This window comes from Lutzomyia longipalpis, chromosome 2 (genome assembly GCF_024334085.1).
Source record: "Lutzomyia longipalpis isolate SR_M1_2022 chromosome 2, ASM2433408v1".
Taxonomy (NCBI): domain Eukaryota; kingdom Metazoa; phylum Arthropoda; class Insecta; order Diptera; family Psychodidae; genus Lutzomyia; species Lutzomyia longipalpis.
Genome location: NC_074708.1, coordinates 36,529,888 through 36,550,698, shown reverse-complemented (window position 1 = coordinate 36,550,698; position 20,811 = coordinate 36,529,888). Strand labels below are relative to the sequence as shown.

Here is a 20,811-nt window from a genome sequence, read left to right as displayed (position 1 = left end):
AGAATATTTTCTCTAATAAATAAGGGATTAATTTGAGAATTTTTGAGTATTATTTGCAAGGCCAAAAACTTTCTGAGAGCTTCTATTTTTTCCAGGAAAATATAGATTTGTGTCATCACCGGTACGTGCAGCTTAGAATAGAAAGAATTTGAGAAAAAATATTGTCTAATGCGCAAATTGAATTTGTTCTGATATTTTATTACCTACAATGTGTTTTAGAATTTTTCTAGAACTTTGTTAATCATTTTCTGCCAATAAAAAATTATTTTAGGAGCACTTTAAAGTCATTTCTAAAATAATTTAAAAATCTGGAGGAATTTAATTGATTAAATAGCTTTGTCAGAATCTAAGGTATTGATAGCCTTAAAGACTTGATATTGATAAACTTAAGCCTAACTTTAAGAGCTTAGGCTTACCTTAAAAAGTTAGGCCTAGCTTTAGGTTAGCTTAAAAAACTTAGTAGGGGAGGGCGGGGCTAATAAAGTCACTTAAGGGATTAGAAAAAGCTCAAAATATCATATTTCCCAAACAGATAAAGCGAAATGTATTGCTCATTTCTTTAGGAAATTTACTGCCCTACAACTCTTTCTCAGATCATTTTGTTCTATCTAGCTAGGAAATATGATATTTTAGGCTTTTTCCAAACCCTTAAGTGACTTTATTAGCCCCGCTCTCCCCTAGTGAATTTCATTCTTTATCCCAAGTTCTAAAACAGACAGATAGGTTTTTATTTTCAAATTTTAAGTATCGTCTAGTCTGGTAATTATTCTTATATTGTTCAAATAACAAAAACATTCTCTAAAGATTTTAAAATTTAATTAAAGACTTTAAGTTAGGGGAACGGGGAACTTTAAAATACAAAGCTTTTTGGTGTTTTAGTATTTATTTTCACTTCCATATCACTGGGAAATTCCAGATTTTTTTTTGTTTTTCCTGTGTGCAAAATAAAATATTTTCCGGTGCAAAAAATTCAAGTAAAGGTCATAGTGATTAGAGCTTTTAGAATTGATTATTTTTATAAGAAATATTAAGGAATTTACTTTTTTTTTTTTAATAATTAATTTCCGAAACTTTCCTAACAATTTCCAAGCGAGTATTTCAGTGAAGAATCGCCGCTAAGTTTCTTCGGCGCAGGGTACGATTCGAGTGCAGCTAGAGTCACTCACTAAATTTTTATTTTAGTATTTTTAGAGAAGGAAAGAAAACAATTTTTAGGGTCAAATTATTCTATTTATTTTTCTTTATTTGAAAATTTCCTTCAAAATTACAAAATAGTAATTTTCTCTGTAAATTTCGCTCTCAAGAAAAATTTTGGTGCGTAGTTTTGAGGAGCTACTTCCACGTGATTTTTATGATTTAGAATTTTGAAGAAGCTCACGATCTGGATCTGAAAGAGAAGATTCTCTGTGAAGAACTGAGAACTATAGATGAAAGAGAGTTATTCACGATCTGAGGAGTTAGTCCCCAAGGAGATAACCAAATTTAATTTTTAAATTATCAAAGGGCATTGTCAAAGACTCGAGAAAAGCGTGGTCATTTCCCGGAAAAGCGCTGGGAAATATACGAATTTTCACATTTTATGTCAAATTGGGTGAAAACTTTTTTGATTTTTTTCTTAATTTCTAGTTATTCTAGAAAATTCCTTTCTGTGTCATATCAAAGCTATTTTAAGGCCTAACATTATATATTTAAACCATTTTCCTACGGTGGAAAACTCGCGAGATTTTCCGGCATTGAACTTTTCTTTTGCTTCCCTTGTCTCCAATATTTCACGTGACCAATTTTAAAATATCTCATTTTGTAGCATTTTTAATTATCTTTCATTTGATATAGCACTTGCAGGGGAAATCCGCTGGGAAAACTCGCTACAGAATGATTTTCCAAAGTTAAGCACGTTTTCGCGTTGGAGAAAAAGAGATGGACAATTTTTTTTCTAGAGGAATTCTTAGAACATTCTAGAAACATCAAAGAGGAGAAATTGTCTATCTCTTTTTTTCCAACGTGAAAATGAGCATAACTTTGGAAAATCATCTCATAGCGAGTTTTCCCAGCGGATTTCCCCTGCAAGTGTTATACCAAATGAAAGATAATTAAAAATGCTACAAAATGAGATATTTTAAAATTGGTCACGTACAATTTTGGAGAAATGGGAAGCGAAAGAAAAGTTCAATGCCGGAAAATCTCGCGAGTTTTCCACCGTAGGAAAATGGTTTAAATATATAATGTTAGGCCTTAAAATAGCTTAGATATGACACAGAAAGGAATTTTCTAGAATAACTAGAAATTAAGAAAAAAATCAAAAAAGTTTTCACCCAATTTGACATAAAATGTGAAAATTCGTATATTTCCCAGCGCTTTTCCGGGAAATGAACACGCTTTTCTTGAGTCTTTGACAATGCCCTATGATAATTTAAAAATTAAATTTGGTTACCTCCTTGGGGACTAACTCCTCAGATCGTGAATAACTCTCTTTAAGAAAAATCCTCAAGAGACAAATATTAAATTGATTTTAAGGTTTTTTTTTAAGTTTGAGCATAATTCCTTAAAAAATCTCCATCTGGAAAAAATTCTTACCTTCTTGTAAGAAAGAGAGTTTAAGACGAATTTTCCGTTGTTTTAAAGGACAAATGAGCTGCTCCTTTACTCTACTTCATAACTCTTCTTCTTTTCCTTCCAAAATCATCCCGAGTAGCTGAAAAATTGACCACGAAATTCATTTTCCGCATCATCAAGTAAAATTCATTATTTTCTTCACAAAATTCTCCTTCAATCCTCTCCCCCCCATAAACCCCTTAAGAATGATGTCATGCAATGAAGAAGAAAAAAACTCAATTGTTCTACTTACTCATTCATTTTTAATAAAACATTTTCATGTATATTTGATTAAAGGAGTACAATAACCACACAAAAAAGTTTCCGCGAGTTTTCCTACATTTTTTTTCTTTATTAATTTATTTGTTTGTAAACTCGCATTTGTGACTCATAAAATATAGGTAATAATAGTAAAAAAAAATGAAAAATATTTTTTTCTTGCTCTTACATTCAACGAAAAAAAAATCACAACTCAAAGAATTTCATTAATTTAACCATTCTTGCTTCCTTTTTCTTCTTTATTTATTCTCATTCTATATTTTCTAAAGGTAGGTATATAATAATTACTTTATTCTTCTTTTTAATTTTCCAATAAATTACTGTGCTTGAGGGATTTTTTTTTCAAAAATTTTCTTTTAAAGAAAGTTTTTTTTTTATTTTAAGGAAATATTTATATTTTTTTTCATTAATTTATTGGCAAAAGAAAGAACGAAAAAACTTTGGGAATTTAGCGTGCATGAAAGGAAAAAATATATTTTTTAAAGTAAAAAAAATTATAATAATAAATTACTAACAAGTAGCTTCTACTTGAGGGGAGTCTCCTTCTCTAAATGATCACCTACCAGGGAGTTGATTTTATTCATTTTCTTCATGTTTTAGGGTTTAAAAGGTTCTTCTATTCATTCTTCTTTTTGCAACATTTTGCGAATGAATTTTATTTTTTTTTTTGGAAGCAAAATGCCACAAATTTCTTATCTTCGAGTAAATAGTTGATTAATTTTCTTTCTTTTTTTTCACAAAAAATCTTCTTTCTTCACTTAAAATCTACGACATTTAATCCACTATTTAGGAGATAAAATAGTTTGTTTTTTTCTTTAATAGGATTTTCATTAATCCCTCATTTTGCAGGGGATGGAATAACTTGGCCAAATATTTCATTTAACAATCTTCTTTTTGTTTTGTAAAGAAATTTTGAAAATACTTTTTCTTTCTCCTAATTTTTTTTAGCATCACTTTGAAAGAAAAAAAATAAACTTAAAAGCAATTAGAAATCCCGATCTCTGTCGGAATTTCTAGTTTTTTTTTTGGGGGAAAAATCATAAATTTGTACCACATAAAATTCAAGCCAAAAGGGGATGCGATCCCCCTTATCGTTTCCATCGTGATTTTCACGATTTTGCATAATATAATATCAAAAGAATAAAAAATAAATGATTTAAAGGAAAGAAAAGAAAAAAAGGTGTACTTAATTGACTTGCTCAGTCGTCCGGCTCTCTCAGTTGCACGTCACATCCTGGCAGATGGTATTGAGCTTCTCCGTCACGTCCAATTCACTCGTGACAATATTAATGGAACTCACTTTTGCCCTTTGGTACGCCGTGAAGGTGTTTTCACCCAAAAGTTTTACGCAAACATACCCAATTATGACGGCAAAACCCGCCGTGAGGACACGCACAATGGGATCAACGTATAGCTGTATGATTACCCATGCACTTGCCCCCGTGATGCACATCAGCGTCACAAGGATGACTGTCTTAGCCCAATGTTGCACCGTAAATCCCTTCTCCCAGTCCAATCTACCAAAGAATCAAAGATAAAATGTACTGGTAAGCTTATCAAGCTTACGAGAGCTGTGTTTCTTTTAGTGTACCAATTTTGTGAGAGCAAACTAGAACGCGAATTAATTTAAATACGCGTAAAGTCCGAAAAAGTTGAAAAGTCATCCCCTAAGAAATCTTTAAAACGCCATATCTTGGGAACGGCTCCATAGATTTTCGAGTTTGAGCTATCGTTGGAAAGGTCTTAACCTCAACTATAACATATTTAAATATGAAGTAAATCGATAAAAGCATTTTCGAAATATTCGAGTTCGAAATTTTCAAAAACTTTGTTTTCGATTTTAGCGCCTCTCGCGGTCATTTCCCGAAGTTGCAATGTTCTAAACATTTGTAGGGTTTCACGAAATCTTTCAATTGCGCTTGAGTTGATCAAAATCGGACTTGTAGAACCCGAGATATGACATGTCAAAATTGAAACTCAATATTTTTAAAATGGCGACATAAAATTTTTTTGTTATAAAAAGATGTTATAGTGGGCTATAATATTTAAAAATTTGAAGCAAATCGATAATAGCGTTTTCGAGATATTCATCGAAAACTCATCGAAAATTTTATTTTCGATTTTTGGTCGTCTACCGGTCTCTTTTGAAACTTCGGATATTTTAGAGAGTTGTAGGGATTGTTGAGAGCTTTTAATTAAGCCCGAGTTGATTAAAATCGGTCAAGACGTTTTCGAGTTATGGTCGATTTTCGATGAAAAATTGTGGTGTCCATATTGACTAAACGGCTTGATCGATTGTCGAAAATGAGGTATCGTTGAAAAGGTCTCGATGGCCCCTACAACATATCAAAATTTCAGATTTTTTAGCTATTACAGGGGCTGAGATATAGTGAAAACAAAATTTTGAGGTTATTCAAAATGGCGGACAGGAGTTGGAGGGTCAAATTTGGCATCATAATCGGATGTCTTCCAGTCGATATTTAAAATAAAAAAAAAAATATTTTTTGGCGCATACGTTTTTTGGAATGTGGGGACCCTAATTCGTGCTCATACCAAGTTTGAGCCCGATCTGATGACTTTCGATTTTGCTCAGTACACAAAAGCTGTGTCTGAAAGAAACACAGCTAAAATATTCAAGAAATTAATTTCTCGAACATTTCAAACCCTCTCAACTTACTTATTTGTCCTTTTGACCTCATAGGGTGAATCACAGACTTTGCACTTTAGCAGGACATCATCGGACTTTGAGCAACTCTCCACAAGCCACCGCCTTAGGCATTCATGATGCACCGAACTCACATCTCCGGTGCATTTGCACGGCTGAATGAGTGGCTCTGTCTTGTCGGGATCATAGCAAATCCAACAATCCTTCTTCAGCAATGCCGCCTGACCTTCTTCCGTTGCCTTCGCTGTGCCCTGTGACGTACTCGCCACTGGCTCAATCTGCCTACTCAGCAGCTTCTTCGGATTGAGAATCCACAGCTGCTCGGGCGCCATGGAATTCCACAGGCAGCATGGGAACCAAAGAGCCACCCCCACCTCAACCAGACGGAACACAATATCATGCCAATTCCTCGAATAAACTGGAACCCTTTAATGCGAAACCAAAGAAAAATCACTTTTCTGTTAAAACTCTCTGTTCTTAATAAACTGATAAAGCTTTAAGAAAGAAAAAAAACTCCCTGCCCTATCGCTTAGAGCTTCAACGTGACTGAATTCTCATTTTTTCCTCTTCTCTCCATTAAGTTGTGTGTCGTAATAATTGCAGTGTGACAATGAATTAATATTTTTCTTTCTCATTCTATATTCAAGTAAAGTTCCATTATTACGCCCCACCTTAGAACACACTTAGAAGAATATTTAATCTAAAAGATTTTATGAGAGAAATGTCGTTAACACACCGGATGTTTTGTATTGTAAATGAAACTCACTCTGACTGAACCACTTTCCATACAAATTGGCCAAAATAATAAACAACAGTGGTGGTCATAAAAAAATTACTAACACAGGAGCCTGCCAATTGCGATGGATTAAATTGCACTTAAAGTGATAAAGTGGGAGCTTAAAAATGCAGCAGCCACGTTCTGTTCTAGGCTGAGGTCAAGAGCAAAAGCGACTTAATTAATTGCATCAGAGGTAGGGAACCTTTTCCAGCTAGAAGTTTTTATTGACCTTATTTAATTTTTTTATAAAATCATTTTAAATAATTTGAAAAATTCAGTTTTTTAACGTTTTCCAACCAAAGGGTTTAGCTAGATTTTTTTGGATAATTTTGTTGGACGAGAGGTGTTATAACTTACTTTTCAGAAAGCTTTATGGCCAATGAAAACTAGAATTTTTCAAACTAATTTTTTTTTCAATTGACTAGAATTGAAAAAACTAGAAATTCTAGCTCTAGCTTTTCGGGTTTGTAAAAGTAAAATTTTATTGAAAATACTCCAGCAATTTTTTGGCCAAAACGGTCAAGAATGAATGCTTGAATATTTTTCTAGAACTAGAAAACTTAGAATTTCAATTTATTGAAATTTCTTCTAGCTAAATAATATAGAATTTAAAGTTCCTAAATTTTTTTTCAAGTTAGGTCAGTTAGGAAATCTAGAACTTGAAGCTTCTGGAATTTTCTCACTAAATAGTTGACTGATTAAACTAGAATTTGAAGTTCTTTCTTTTTGGGACTAATCGAACTAGAATTTAAAAATTCGAAAATGTTTTTTGGCTGACAGAACTAACATTTCATATTATTCAATTTGATTGCAAAACTATTATGGCAAGTTTTTAAAACTTCAGGCTAACTAATCTAGAATTTAAGCTCTTGATTTTTTATCTTGGTCATAAGCTAGAATTTAAAATTTCTCAAATTCTTCTGACCTAAAAAACTAGGATTTGAAATTCCTGAAAAAAAATTTTTGTGAGAATTTACTAGAATTTAAAACTTTTAAGATTTCTAGTTATTCAATCTTGAAATTCTAGCCTTTAACCGGTTTTCCAATCAGTTAATTCTTATTTGGAAAATTCTAAATAAATTTCTACATTAACATTTTCCATAAACTAAAAATTTAAGACCTTCATTAAGTCCCAAAATTCATCAATTTCTATCAAAAAAAATAATAATACCTAAATAATTCAAAATTCTCCATTCAATTTTTCGAAACAAGAATTGTAATTTCTGAAATATTTCTAACTGAATGAATTAAAATTCGAAAATCCTTAAATTTTTTATCAGGCTTTGAAGCTAGAATATGAGTCTATTGAAGTTTTACTGATCGATTAATTTAGAATGTCAAATACCTGAAATTTCTATGTTTGATTAAACTAGAATTTTAAGTTTCTAAGATTTTTCTGGCTAAAAAAACTATAGGATTTGGAATTCCTGAATATTTATCTTACAAGATGAACTATAATTTAAAATGTCTAAGAATTCAGTCATTAAATTCTAACCTTTAACCGGTTTTCCAATCATTTAATTCTTGATTAGAAAATCCTAAATATTTTTCAACATTCACGTTGTCCTTAAACTAAGAGTTTAAGACCTTCATTAAGCCCCAAAATTCATCAATTTCCATCAAAAGAAAAATAATAAAAAAAGAAATTGTTCACTTACTTTTTCTTCCAAAAGTCCCCGAGAGTCTCTGACGTGAGGAACCCAACAATGACGATGAGCATGATGGCCTGACTGAGTAGCCCAAAACGTGATTGGTGCAGTTGTGATGCATTGACATTCTGTGTACTTGGGAGATTCCCAAAGTCATACACAAAGCCCCCGCGGACTTTGAAGAAAACCTCAACGCCGTAGATGAGGAAGAAGACGACGACAATGAGAAGAAGTGCCGCATAGCAGCCATTGAAGATGTGCGAATATGTGTTACGATCTGTGATTAACTGGGAGAAGAGAACCTGCAAATCAACACAGAGAAATGAGAATCTTCCGGCAACAAACAGGGCGATGAGAGAAAAAGGAGAAACTCACCTCCGCTGCTAGGAGGCTGTATGGAAGAAGATTGAATGCCATAAATCCAAGAAAACTCTTGGAGAGGAACTGCGATTTCTCCCATCGAATGTCACGCAAATGGAAGATCTCTGCCCAGAGACAAACCACCAGTGAGGCGCACGTCATCAGGAGTGGATAGTATGCTGACATCAGTGTAGATGCCCATACTGGTTGAAGAATTTCCTTTAAATGAGCAACAAAAAATTCTTTAACTTCTGAAAGTTTTTTTTTTGCTCAGAAATTTATTTTTCTTCGAACAAATGAATTATTAATTGTGATAAAAAAAATGATTTTTTTTTCTTTCTTTCTTCCCATCGTGAGCATTGCATAAATATTTCAGTTATATACAATTGCGATAAATTCATGTGATTCCCTCGTGTATGTTTGTGTGTCTTTGAACTCTTCTTCTCTTTACGCACTCATCCACAAAACCACTTCAATCCGGAATTAATCACAAAAACCCATTTTTGCCTCACTTGTGGGGAATATTTTGTCGTTTCTTTCAAATCCTCCCCCCGAAAAAATATAAAAATTATCAACTAAATTCTAATGCAAAAACCAAATAAATCTCAACGTATATTTAATGTGTGAAAGTTACAAAAGAAATTGAGTCAAGAAAATCAAGAGTTAGATGTAAATTAAATCAGAGCACGTGAGACGATTTTCTTTGCCAAATTCTCTCTTCTTTTTACTTTTTCTCTTCTTGAATTCTAAAACAAAATGTTTAAAGAGAAAGTGAAAGAAGAAGAAAACCACAAGTGTCGGACACATAGCAAAACAGAGAGAAATGAAAATGAAAATTACATTTGAAAATCATTTTATTGCTCGAAAAGCGCAATGTAAAGTGAATGTTTTGTGCCCTCAAGCGCATGCGAAGGGGGCAAAATAATTCATTTAATGCTACACAAAATTTATTGAGGAAAAATGTTTTAAACAATTTTGGTTTGATTAACACGCCGCCAGATAATTTCCGTATAGATTTGTTGATTTAATTCTTTATTTAAATCTTTCCTTTTTTGCTTTTCTTGGATGATTTCATATAATTTTCTTTTTAATTTAAGAGACGTTAAAGATAAATAAACAAATAAAGTAAAAGAAACGATTTAGGAGTCTAGTAAAGATATCTAAACACGACTAAACCGTATTAATGGTTGTTGAATTTCAATTAGGAAACTTTTGACAATATTTTGGTTATCAAACGTTTGACATTTAACTTCTGACGTTCCTTTTTGTGTCATAAAACGTTTCTTTTAAAAATCCAGAAGTATCTTTTCTACTATTGAAAGATTCCTTTAAAATGTTTTAAGTTTTTTTGAAGGTTTGAAGTTTCTTTTTGAAAGGTTTGAAATTTTTTCAAATGCCTAAAGTTTCTTTTCAAACGTTTGAAGTTTCTTTTTGAAATGTTTGAAGTTTATTTTCAAACATTTGAAGTTTCTTTTGAAACGTTTGACGTTTCTTTTCAAACATTTGAAGTTTCTGTTTTAAAATGTTGACGTTTCATTTTGAACGTTTCACTTCATTTTCTAATATTTGACGTTTGTTTTCAAATATTTTGACATTTCTTTTAAATCACCTGACTTCCTTTTCCAATTCTTGACGTTTTTTTTTTATATTTTTTTGACTCCAAAATTTAAAAATTTTGTTTGAATTTGTGGCCTGAAAATATTTCTTTTGGTTTCTAAACAAAATTATTGGAACTATTTGAACTTCCAGAGAGTTTAAAAATTATTCTTATATTGTATTCGCCGCTGATTCTTCAAGAACATTTCAGGAAATCAAACAAAAATCTTCACTTTTCTAGAATAAACTATTCAGAGAAATTCTTTTAATTACTTTAATCATCTCAAAAAAATTGTAAACAACTTTACAACAGATAATAAAGTTTTATTAAAAATCTACCTCAATGTTTCTCTCACTAAACTACCCACAAATTGTTAAAATAACTATTCTCCCAAAATACAAGAAAAGATGATACTTTAAGCTTTATTTTCATCAAATTTTGTATATTTTATTGCCAAAACAAGTGGCAAAAATGTTAACCTTCTCCTTTGCTCTCTTTGCTGTTCAAAAAAACCTTCTCGAAGCATTTTTTTCCCTCATACAGCAACCAAACATTAAATAAGCAATTGAAGACATTAAAACTTCTTGAAGAAGAAGGAAAAAACTCTATTTCTGCGTCATTGTTACTTTGCTAAATCATAAATTCAATGATAAAATGCCTTCAACATTGCTTTAGTTTGCTGATTAAATGAATTAGGAAGGAAATTTAATTATTTTTTTAGAGAATTTTTGGCAATTCTTTGCGGAAGGAAGTTAAGAAAAAAGAGCGGAAAATGAATGAAAAAAAAACTTACTGGTGTTGTGAAATAAGCTCCCCGCAGGAGAGCAGCCACAAAGACGAAGAAGTAGAGAAGCTTCTGCGTTGTGAGACGACAAGCGCGCAGGAAGGAGGGCTGTTTGAGCCTCTGATACTCTGCTACGATGCAAATGAGCAGCTGAATGAGCGACACGAGAGCCACGAAGTAGAAAATCGACGAGACACCTTTTTTTTTATTTTTTAATCAGAAAATTGTGGTCAGTTTGTGCTTTTTTCGGAAGATCCTTTCGTCGTTTCCTTTGTCCTTACCTGCGTGGTATGGCAAATTGAAGGTGGAACACTCATCACCGCTGTAGCGAATCTCACAGAGGCAGGTGCCATTGAGACAATCCCCCCGGCCGGAGCACGCCTGATCGTCACGAGGAGCCTCACCGAGTGCTATTGAGGAGCACCCCATCAAGGTCTGGAATCGCGATATCATACTACCAACACACCGTCGCACTGGAGGCCTGCGAAGACATTAATCCAAGGACCTTTCATTACTACTCTTTCCTCTCCAGTCGAATCCTTGAAATTGAACCCTTAAAGGCCACCGAGGACTTTGGATTAAATTACTCAATTCCGTGCGCAACTATTTTCGTCTGTTTATTAATTTTATTAGTTGGTGTTCCACTTCGTGGCCAACACCAAGTATTGTAATCGTCGGATTTTCCGACCACCTCAGATCGGGCTCAAACTTGGTATGAGCACGTTTTAGACAACCCACATTCCAAAACTGGTGGTGGAAAATTTTTGATCCGGCCGGCCTGCCGTCCGGCCGGCCTGCCGTCCGGGACTCCAAACTTTGCCTTATATCTCGGGAACGGTAACAGATAGAGACTTCAGGTTTGAAGTTTTCTATAGAAATGTGGGTGTAAAATTTCATTTTTTCGCATTTTCAAATTCCAAGATGGCCGCCGTCCGCCATTTTGAAATACCGTCAATCAGTTCCCTTACAGCTAGAGGTCTGAAATTTTAGTATGTTGTAGAAATCAGTGAGACATTTTCATCGATAATTCATACTTGAAAATCGGTCAAGCGGTTTAGCAAATATGGCGGCCTAAAGCAAAAAGTGTTTTTTCGATATAACTCGAGAACGGCTTGGCCGATTTTGATCATCTTGTTATCAAATGAAAGGTTTCAAGAAGCCCTACAACTATCTAGAACATTCCAAGTTCTAAAAATGTCCGCAAGAGGCGCTAAAATCAAAAACAAAAATTGCCTAAATTTAAGGGGCAATATCTCCAAATCCCCATTAGGCAAATCTTTTAAATTTTGATATGTTGTAGCCTGACTCAATATCTTTCACCAGTCCAAAAATGAAGAAAATCTATGTCGCCGTTTAGAAGATATAGCCATTTGAAAAATTCTTGAATTTGAAAAGTTCTAAGCGCCATATCTCCTGAACGGCTTGTCCGATTTCGCTCAACTTGGTATCAAATTAAAGGTTTTGCAATTCTCTACAACTTTCTAGAACATCAGAAATCTCCAGAACCATTCCTTCAGGACGAAAAATGCCAAAAACTGTTTTGGTGAAATGAAAAACCGCCATTTTGTGTTTTAGAGGTGACCTTGAAAATCATTGTGATATATATCAAATTACAGATTATTTCAAGACCTTTCCAAAACTAGTCAAGAAATTTCTGTAGGTGTTATAGAACCGGAGATATGATCGTTTTTATGCATCAAATTACTGATTTTCACAAAAAAATCAATTTTGCCTACTAATATACAACTCAGAAATTAAATTACAACGCATAAACAAACTTTTACACGTTGTGGGACACCAACTCTTATAACTGAACGCGTTATGATTGACTTTCTTCTATTTTCTTTCCACCTCCTCCCTCTCAGTTAATTACTTATTCGTACCGAAAAAAAGCATCGAAATGCGTTGGAGAAAGCATAAACTTTTGCTTTTATTGGTGAAAATAAAATTAACCCTTTTATTTTGCTTTTTTCTGTGTGAATTTTATTTACAAAGAATTTTATGAGAAATTCTTGAATTTTATTCATTTTATTCAATTAGAATTCTTTGCAATAAAGTTAGAAATTAATTCAGCCGCTAGATTGAGCTACTTGACGTCATTATTTCTCAAGAGATGGCGTTGAGATGTTTAATCTCATTGCCTTTGTTTTTCTATTGAGGAAACCAAGAAAACTCATAAAAAATATCAATAATTCAATTTAATTTGCCTAAAAGTCTCCCGTGATGTGAATTAATAAGAAAATCACGTATAAAGTTCCATTTTCTCAGTAAAAAAAACAATAAAATAAAAAAATACGCCGTCTCAATGCAAATTCCTTTTCTATTAATATGGGAAAATATTGAGAATTTATGAATAGAGAATGAGTAAAAATGAATGGATGGAAAATTAAAGATTCTAGACGATATTGTTTAGACTGGGATGAGGTTGTTTATTTTTCTATTAAGTCAATTAAAGGGAATTATATAATGTTGTAAAATAGAATTTAAGATTTCTAACGATTTTAGCTAACATTTCCTGATAGATTTTGTGCCAAAATCCCATTTATGTTTTACTGAATTTGATTCTGATGATCCCACCTTGCTTATCCTTCGAACTGTCAAAGATGTTACGTCAAGAACTTGACAATACTTCTCTTTTTGACATTTTAATCAACTTCTTAGGAATTTTCACGATTTTTTTGCCTTTCAAACCTCAATTTTCGGCTTTTCCCACGCCTCATTCTAAACAAAGAACATTCACAACTTTACGAGGCATTCAATTGTAGCCCGGATGCCCCACATTCCCTTCAATGACACTCCCGCAAATTTTTCCCATTTGCCTTTTGTTTCCCACCTGGCTATGCGAGTTTTCTTGCAGAAGGTACAACGAAAAACAATCACAAAGTGTACTCGCGAGCTCAGTGCAGGTGTACTGAGAGCCCCACTGTGTTCCAGTACGCGTGCACTGAATCATTCACTCAGAGAAGTCTCTGCTGTGAGAAATTATGTGCGTGAATAATTTGCCTTTCGCTGGAAGCTGCGAGAGTCATCCAATTTATTAGATTCACATGACGATGCACACTGATCCCCGCGAGATTTTTCAAAAATTCTTTCCCATCTTCGCAGCTGCCTTGTCCGGAAGCTCCGGGGGAATGATTTTTTATCAGCTCGCGAAACCTTCCTTTGTGTTTGACGGGGGAGGAGGGCAATAAAATAAAATTCATCGCATTTGGCAAAAGATATGCGTGCCACGGTGGGCTGTGTGGTCATTACCAGGGACGGGCAAATTGGACGTCTGGGGCATGCAAATGAGATGGAATGGGGAGCATGAACAATGAGAATTTCGACGAAGGAAATGGATTTGTTTATTTGCCTGGTCAGCCTTGCGCAACGTTTTCGCCCCCAAAACTCACCTTCTGTGCCTCCCACATGGAGAATCTTAGGGTAAAACAAGTGTGCACTCACTTCACAAACACTTTTTGTCAAAATTAGCTAAAATCCCCCGCGAAAATGTCCAGAAAAACACATCAAATTGCTACCTTGTCCAATGCACTGGCACTTGTGAAAATTTCTACTCCACCATCTTGCTTGACAACCAAGGGGTGATTCATGCGCCATCTGCGTTCTGAGAATCAAATTGTTTTGATTCTTTTTTGTTTACATTTTTTAGTTTATTTTGCTGTCTGTATAATTTCTTAAAAAAACAATCAATTTAACAAAATTAAAACATAATTAAAACAAAATCAAAGAGAGAAAAAGCAAAGAAAATAAGTTTAAATTCAAGAAAGAATCATAAAAGAGATTCAGAAAATCACGAAACTTCGCGAAACATCGTGAAGATTCGCGCATTCGGGCGTGCGAAGTGTCACAGCGAGTGTCAAAAGTCTGCGGAAGAAAAGTCCCGTGGAAAAATCTTTCTTCAGAATAATGGCGTCGAATTTTTGTGTGAAATTTTTGCTGCCCGCTGCTCGACGCAGTGTCACCTACACACCTGTTCGCTTTTGCAAAAGTAAGTCAGTACATTGGGGCACCTGCGGGGGCTGCAGCAATGGGGATGGGAACGGGAGGTGACTGCATAACCTCCAGGGTAACCTCACGTTACGTAATGTTTTGCCTGTCTGGGATTTCCCGGCTTTTCCGCCCAAGTGGGACCCCCGCCACGAGCTCCGGAGCACTGGGGATGTAGCCTAATGGGGGTACTTTGCTTTCCATTGCAGTGATGAACGATCCCGTTGAGCACGCGACGGGTATTGAGAAGCGAGAACTGCTGGCACGACAGGCAGGCAATGAAAATCCCTTCGACATGAAGGTGTTCAAAAGGGGCGCTGGAACGAAGGATCAGCCCAACTTGATTCCATCAGCTTTCGATGCCCGGCTCGTGGGGTGCATATGCGAAGAGGATCAGACATACGTGCAGTGGATGTGGGTCTATCAAGTAAGTTTCCACCACCAGCAAAAAAAAACTTCCTCTTTTTGCTTCTTCCCGGAAGATTGAAATTCTTTGTTTTCTTGTCTTTCAGGGAGCACCAAAGCGTTGTGAATGTGGACATTGGTTTAAATTAGTTGAAAAGGCTCCCGTTTAATCCACATAAAGAATGTATTTCGAGATTTTCAAACAGAGAGGAGAGTAAATTAGTCACTGTCAAGAGTATGTTAAATGAAAAGTTGCCGAGAAAATCACTTTTCCTGCTTCGCTCTCTCTTTATTCCCTGTCGAGCTTCTTATACTGCGTTATCCGCACGCCAATACGGTGAAGGATATCGCGTGCTGAGAGTTGCTCCTCCGGTGGGGCAACATTGAGAATTCTTCCACATTCCTCAATGAAGTATTTCAGCTCATTCTCATCCACATTGCGACGATCTTCAGCAGCCAGGAGGCATTTGTTGGTCAGTTGAACAAGTTGGGCTTTTTCCGTGCTGAAGGCTTCATCGAGGTCGAACAGCTCAAGGGCTGGGGATTGGAGATCCGTAAAAACAGGCGGGAAAACCTTTCCGGAAAGAGGGGAAAAACTTTGTCATGTTCATGGGAATTTGTGGATTTTTTGTCTAAATTCCTTTAGCTTACAGCTAGCTGAAGTTGTGGCAGAGGAATCTCAAATTGTGGCTTGATAATCTTCAGTGATTCATACTGAACGTCCAGCTTCTCGTACGTCGTGATGACTTCCCGGAGGGAATTGTTGTTGATCGAGTGGAGGTGCATGTCGAATATTTTCTTAAAATCCGCCGGAATTTCGCAGTCTATCGCCTCAACCAGGCATATCTTGGGCTGATCCGCCAGGTAGATGGTATTGGGGCTGAGTGTGTTATCAAAGATCTGCGATAAAAACTCACGCAAAACGCGAGAAATCCATTAATTTTCAAGAGTTTTCTCCATGAAAATTTATGGATTTCGAGTTAGAATGATTATTTAGATCAGTTCAACGACTCTCGAAAAATTCTCGCAAAAATTGACCTGATAAGAACTCTATCGTTCTAATTTTGTGCACAATCCCCCTTCATTTTCTTATCAATCTCTCATGATAAGCTCCCTGATAAAGAACATTTCCTCATTTTTTTTTGGGAGATTTGTGCATTACGAAACAAAAGGGTTTAAGTTTTTTTTATTGAAATTATTTTGAATCAATTTAAAAAAAAATCTGTAGGGGAGGGCGGGGCTAATAAAGTCAGATAAGGGTTTGGAAAAAGCCTAAAATATAATATTTCCTAGCTAGATAGAAAAAAATGATCTGAGAAAGAGTTGTGGGGCAAGAAATATCCTAAAGAACTGAGCTATACATTTCGTTTTATCTAGTTAGGAAATATGATATTTTAAGCTTTTCCTAAACCCTTAAGTGACTTTTTTAACCCCAGTCTCCTCTATATTTTTTTCCTTTTTCATTTTATAAAAAAAATAAAGTAAATAATTAATAATTAATAAACGTCTTATCGTGAAAAAGACAACTTACTGTCAAGCTAATTTTCTTATTTTTTTTGGAACTTTTGCGGTTAGAGAGCTTGATAGGATTATTTAAAAAAATATTTTTTTCAGGAATAAAAAAGTATTTCAATCTTCAGAATATCAGCGCAGGGACAAATGAATTCAACGATTAAGATAAAAAAGTAAGAAAACTGTATAAAATAATTTTTAATTTAAAAAAAATAAAATTTAAGGAATTTCAAGATTTTTTTATATTCGGTTTTAAAACGGTTGAAATTTGAGTGCAAATGGTTGCCGAAAACAGACATGAATTCGCAAAGTTTAAAAAAAATCAAAATTTTAATTTTTATAACGAGCCTTTAACGTATTTTTAAAGGCTCGTTCAAAATAAACTCACTTCAATGTCGTTGAGCTGGAGTTGATTTAGTGGAATTTCCTCGGTCATTAGGCGGAAAATGTAATCCCAGATGATCATATTGGACTCCTCGCAGATGTATCTATCGTGGAACATATGCCCGGAGCCAATGGCCATGATTTTCCCCCCACTCGGATGGCAGAAAAGCCCACAAAGGGGACGATTGAAGGGATAGACAACGGGTCCAGTGGTCAGGAGGGACACAGCAGGTGCTATGACGTTCAACGTGGCCCCAAAGGGATACACAAATTCCGGCTTGATGATCTCATCAATTTGATCCCAATCCCCGCCACTTTGCTCCCGGATAACCTTCATTAAGCTCTGTGTTCCAATTCCCTCACTGACTATTACTTCCTTTGGATGGAAGAATTTGTAGTAGCTCGCCCGTAGAGCCACATCCGCATTGATACTCATCCCAAATTCCTCCAGGAAGAAATTAACATTCGTATTGAAGTCCGTTTCACCACCCTCACCCAGCAGAATCATCACCTGACCGCCATTTTGAGCAAAGATCTGCAATAAAAAAGGATTTTGGGGGAGTTTTCATCATTCTGAGCTTCCAGAGACATTCTAATTCCCAAGGAATAAGGAATCAAGCTAACGAGGAAAAAGGTAAGTACCTTTAGAACTTTAAATTCATCTTCAGTGAAGTTTTCTTGTGGACCGCTTGCAATGAAGAGTCGAGCGTCCTTCAAGATGGCTTCCGTGATCTCTGATTTATTTCTGAAATTAAAAAAAAAAATAAAAATCAATTTTGCAATGAAAAAGGTTTTATTGCAACGATTTAATTGTTTTTCATGATTCAGTTAATTTGTGGGAATGATTTAATCAATTCAACTGATTTATAAATTGATTGATGTAGGTTGGAAAACAACGCCATATTGGATTTTCTCTTTTTTATGTTTCAGGTTTTTCCAGCCTATCAATTTTCTGATTTATTTATTAAAAAGAGTTAAAATAAATGTTTTTTATTCATAAGTCATTAAAAGAAAAATTCTTAAAATAGGGGAGCGTGGGGAACGCTGGTTTATTTAGTTAATTTTTGATAAATATCTTCTGTAGCTTTCTGTCCTAGAATACATAGAACAGAAGGAAAATTTTATATAAGAATGTTCTAAAAAGGTTCTATTCTACTACAAATTAAATCTAAAAAAACATTATTTTTTTTTATAAAAAAAATAGAAAAAATATTCGTTTTTTGAAGGAATCTGTTGTTCTGTTCCTTTATTCGCTTCATGTTCTCTAAAATCCAAATATTTCTCCGTGAAGAATACTAACTAAAGCTTTTTGGAGTTCTTGGAGGTTTTAACTTCTTTTTACAAGAAATATAAAATTTTTCTTAGCTTTCCCGAAGTCTTTAAAAGACTATGAATTACCCTGATCTTCCCTTTTACCTTTATTCTTTGAATTCTTCAAAGAAACTTTTGCTAAAAAATAATATGAAAATTATAAAAATGATTAAAGGGATTAAAGTCACATTTTTATCTCGTTGGATGATCCTTCATGAAGGCTTTAATATTCTTTCAATTAAAATTTTATAAATTAAACGTAATTATTGTGCTCATCATCGCTGTGTGCAAGCAACGTAAACTTCCATATCCCGCGCTCTTTTATTGATTAAATTCAAATAAAAAAAATCAATACTCCTCCACATCCTTAAGAATAAATATTAAATTCAATGAATATTTTGAGCTTCCTAAAAAAGGCTTTTAATTAAGGCTGAAGAGGAATTTTGCTTTGTGCCAAAACCCCCCACTGGGAGTGACTGAAGAAGCCTCAATGGGGATAAAATACAATTATGTGTGACTCTTACACCTCAATTCTCAGGTCGTTCTTGATTTTCCTGTGTACCGTCTTGTAGTTGTCGTGCAATTTGAAGAGTTCATTCTTGGACTGATCGAATATCACACAATTCCTCGTACTTCCATCCATTTTGTCTGAGGAATAGGGAGATTGTGAGGCATGAGAGGAATTCCTTTTGCATACAGATAAAATGAAAATTAATTCTCACCCAGAAACCACACGGATATATTCTTGCGCAAAGTGATAGGGAGCTCTTGTGGCACAGTGAAAACTAAACTCCTGATGTGGCCAATTGTTGCCGTGACAACACTTTTCTATAAAGCGGCGTCAAAAAGCATAAGAATAGGTGCGTCGTGGAGGGAAATTTGAATTAAGGGAACGCGCGCGATGAGAGAGGAGGATCAAATGGAGGATTCCTGGGAAGAGTATGATGGGGAATAAATCACGCGCACAGGAGAACTGCCTTTGAGTGCCATTTCTCAAAATGTTTTCTCCGTACAATCTCCAAAGACAATCGCTGTGAATGAGAAATCGCTTCATGTCAAAATACGAGAGAAATATTATTTATTTAACTTCCGGGCATTGCTTAAAAATAAAATTTTCATCTCTGTGGCGGGAAAAAAACTCCCCTCATGAGCTCTGTGAGCCATGTGAGAAGTATCGAATTTTATCAGTTTTTCTCTTCGCGCGCATTTCCTTAATTGTGACTTAAACTGCTAGCCTGCAATGTTCATTGAAAAAAAAAAGCTGCACCGCGATGCATTTTTTGCCCCATCTAGCTGACTATCTACTGAAGGATCTTCACGTGAAAAACTCCCCATTTTGGCGTGTGGGAGATTTATTCTCATCAGCTGAACGTGTCGAGATCGTCATTTTGTGTGAAAATTGAGAGACTCTTCCCCATTTTGGGTCATAAATTCAATTATAAACGTTCAAAAGAGTCTCTCCTCCTCCCCCCCTGGAGAAGAAGTCAATCGCCAATCACCAAGAAAACTCAATAAACATTTGTCTGCCAATCTTCTCCTGCCATCAATCCATTCGCAATTCCATGAATTATTAATAAGATTTTATGTAATATAAATTTATCATTTATTTCGTTAAGAAAAAAAAAAGATTTAAATACGTGCTAAAATGTGATATATATTAGAGATTTTATTGAGCATATCATCGCATTCACAACCAAAAAAAATTCCATTTTGATTGTGCATGAAGAATTTCTCCATTCCCACCCCCGCATTTGTATTGTTTGAGATGTTGTCACACAATTTGATTAATAAATTAATTTTCTCGCAGTGACAATAAATCTCACGACTGGTTTATTATCAAACATATACAGCTCGCGCGAGAACATAGAGCCAATACAATTGGCCACGAGGAATTCAGTCTTCATCTTTTTTTTTTGCCTCTGCTGGCTCCATTCTTCGTGGTGGCATATCGAGATAGAGTTGCGAGATAACAAATTTATATTTTGTCGAGGTGTTATACACACATGGATGATGATAATTCTTGAAAATTAATTTTTTTCACCAAAGTCTCTCTAAGGGGTGAGCTATATGCTTTCTATCGAGCACTTTAAATTTTATTTCCCTTTCGGGAATTGCTCAAATTGAAAATTTTGCGATTTATTTTGACGTATAGATTGTGATTTGAATTAATTTTCAATTAAAAAAGATAAATAAAGGCTGTTCGGAAAACTTATGAAATAAAATAATATTTAAATTTAGCGCGCAGTCGAAGTGGTGAGTTTGAATGGTGAAAATAGAGAATGTGGGGTAAAAAGAATGACTTGGCGGCAACAGAGACAGATCGCATTTAGAAGGCAAGGTGTACGGATGCAAACGCGCTTGCTCGTAATAAAGTGTAATTTATCGCGTATAATTTGGGAAATTTCGCGAACAAAAGCTAAGAAAAATATTTTGTTTAAAAAGGATTAAATCTTATTTATATTTGAGAGACTTCTAGATCTTCTTGTTTTTTTACAGAAGGAATATTCA

The 20,811-nt window shown here is 34.7% G+C and overlaps 3 protein-coding genes across 3 annotated transcripts; 1 reads left to right on the top strand and 2 right to left on the bottom strand.

The window, feature by feature from the left end:
- Positions 1 to 2,828: 2,828 nt before the first annotated feature.
- On the bottom strand, positions 2,829 to 14,526 carry LOC129790548 (uncharacterized). The gene is made up of 7 exons (XM_055828106.1): positions 14,097 to 14,526; positions 10,986 to 11,185; positions 10,714 to 10,901; positions 8,339 to 8,542; positions 7,973 to 8,265; positions 5,549 to 5,962; positions 2,829 to 4,388 (listed from the first exon to the last, which is right to left on the bottom strand). Exons 2-7 carry the CDS (start codon positions 11,155 to 11,157, stop codon positions 4,088 to 4,090), a joined length of 1,572 nt encoding a protein of 523 aa, XP_055684081.1. The 5' UTR covers positions 11,158 to 11,185; positions 14,097 to 14,526; the 3' UTR covers positions 2,829 to 4,087.
- Positions 14,527 to 14,531: 5 nt separating this feature from the next.
- On the top strand, positions 14,532 to 15,363 carry LOC129790588 (cytochrome c oxidase subunit 5B, mitochondrial-like). Its single transcript, XM_055828153.1, has 3 exons — positions 14,532 to 14,692; positions 14,901 to 15,118; positions 15,204 to 15,363. Exons 1-3 carry the CDS (start codon positions 14,611 to 14,613, stop codon positions 15,264 to 15,266), a joined length of 363 nt encoding a protein of 120 aa, XP_055684128.1. The 5' UTR covers positions 14,532 to 14,610; the 3' UTR covers positions 15,267 to 15,363.
- On the bottom strand, positions 15,262 to 19,084 carry LOC129790556 (intraflagellar transport protein 52 homolog). The gene is made up of 6 exons (XM_055828115.1): positions 19,026 to 19,084; positions 18,828 to 18,951; positions 17,635 to 17,737; positions 16,997 to 17,527; positions 15,748 to 15,996; positions 15,262 to 15,670 (listed from the first exon to the last, which is right to left on the bottom strand). Exons 2-6 carry the CDS (start codon positions 18,944 to 18,946, stop codon positions 15,386 to 15,388), a joined length of 1,287 nt encoding a protein of 428 aa, XP_055684090.1. The 5' UTR covers positions 18,947 to 18,951; positions 19,026 to 19,084; the 3' UTR covers positions 15,262 to 15,385.
- Positions 19,085 to 20,811: the final 1,727 nt, after the last annotated feature.

What these genes read in the sequence shown, in the direction of transcription:
- LOC129790548 (XM_055828106.1), bottom strand. Translation starts at nt 11,157, where the DNA reads ATGATATCGCGATTCCAGACCTTGATGGGGTGCTCCTCAATAGCACTC. An exon ending in GAGCTTATTTCACAACACCA is followed by an intron (nt 8,543 to 10,713) that starts GTAAGTTTTTTT and finishes GCTCATTTAAAG; the next exon opens with GAAATTCTTCAACCAGTATG. An exon ending in GAGGTCAAAAGGACAAATAA is followed by an intron (nt 4,389 to 5,548) that starts GTAAGTTGAGAG and finishes ATTCTTTGGTAG; the next exon opens with ATTGGACTGGGAGAAGGGAT.
- LOC129790588 (XM_055828153.1), top strand. Translation starts at nt 14,611, where the DNA reads ATGGCGTCGAATTTTTGTGTGAAATTTTTGCTGCCCGCTGCTCGACGC. An exon ending in ACCTGTTCGCTTTTGCAAAA is followed by an intron (nt 14,693 to 14,900) that starts GTAAGTCAGTAC and finishes TTTCCATTGCAG; the next exon opens with TGATGAACGATCCCGTTGAG. An exon ending in AGTGGATGTGGGTCTATCAA is followed by an intron (nt 15,119 to 15,203) that starts GTAAGTTTCCAC and finishes CTTGTCTTTCAG; the next exon opens with GGAGCACCAAAGCGTTGTGA.
- LOC129790556 (XM_055828115.1), bottom strand. Translation starts at nt 18,946, where the DNA reads ATGGATGGAAGTACGAGGAATTGTGTGATATTCGATCAGTCCAAGAAT. An exon ending in ATGAATTTAAAGTTCTAAAG is followed by an intron (nt 17,528 to 17,634) that starts GTACTTACCTTT and finishes TTTTTATTGCAG; the next exon opens with ATCTTTGCTCAAAATGGCGG. An exon ending in TCCAGCTCAACGACATTGAA is followed by an intron (nt 15,997 to 16,996) that starts GTGAGTTTATTT and finishes TTTTTATCGCAG; the next exon opens with ATCTTTGATAACACACTCAG.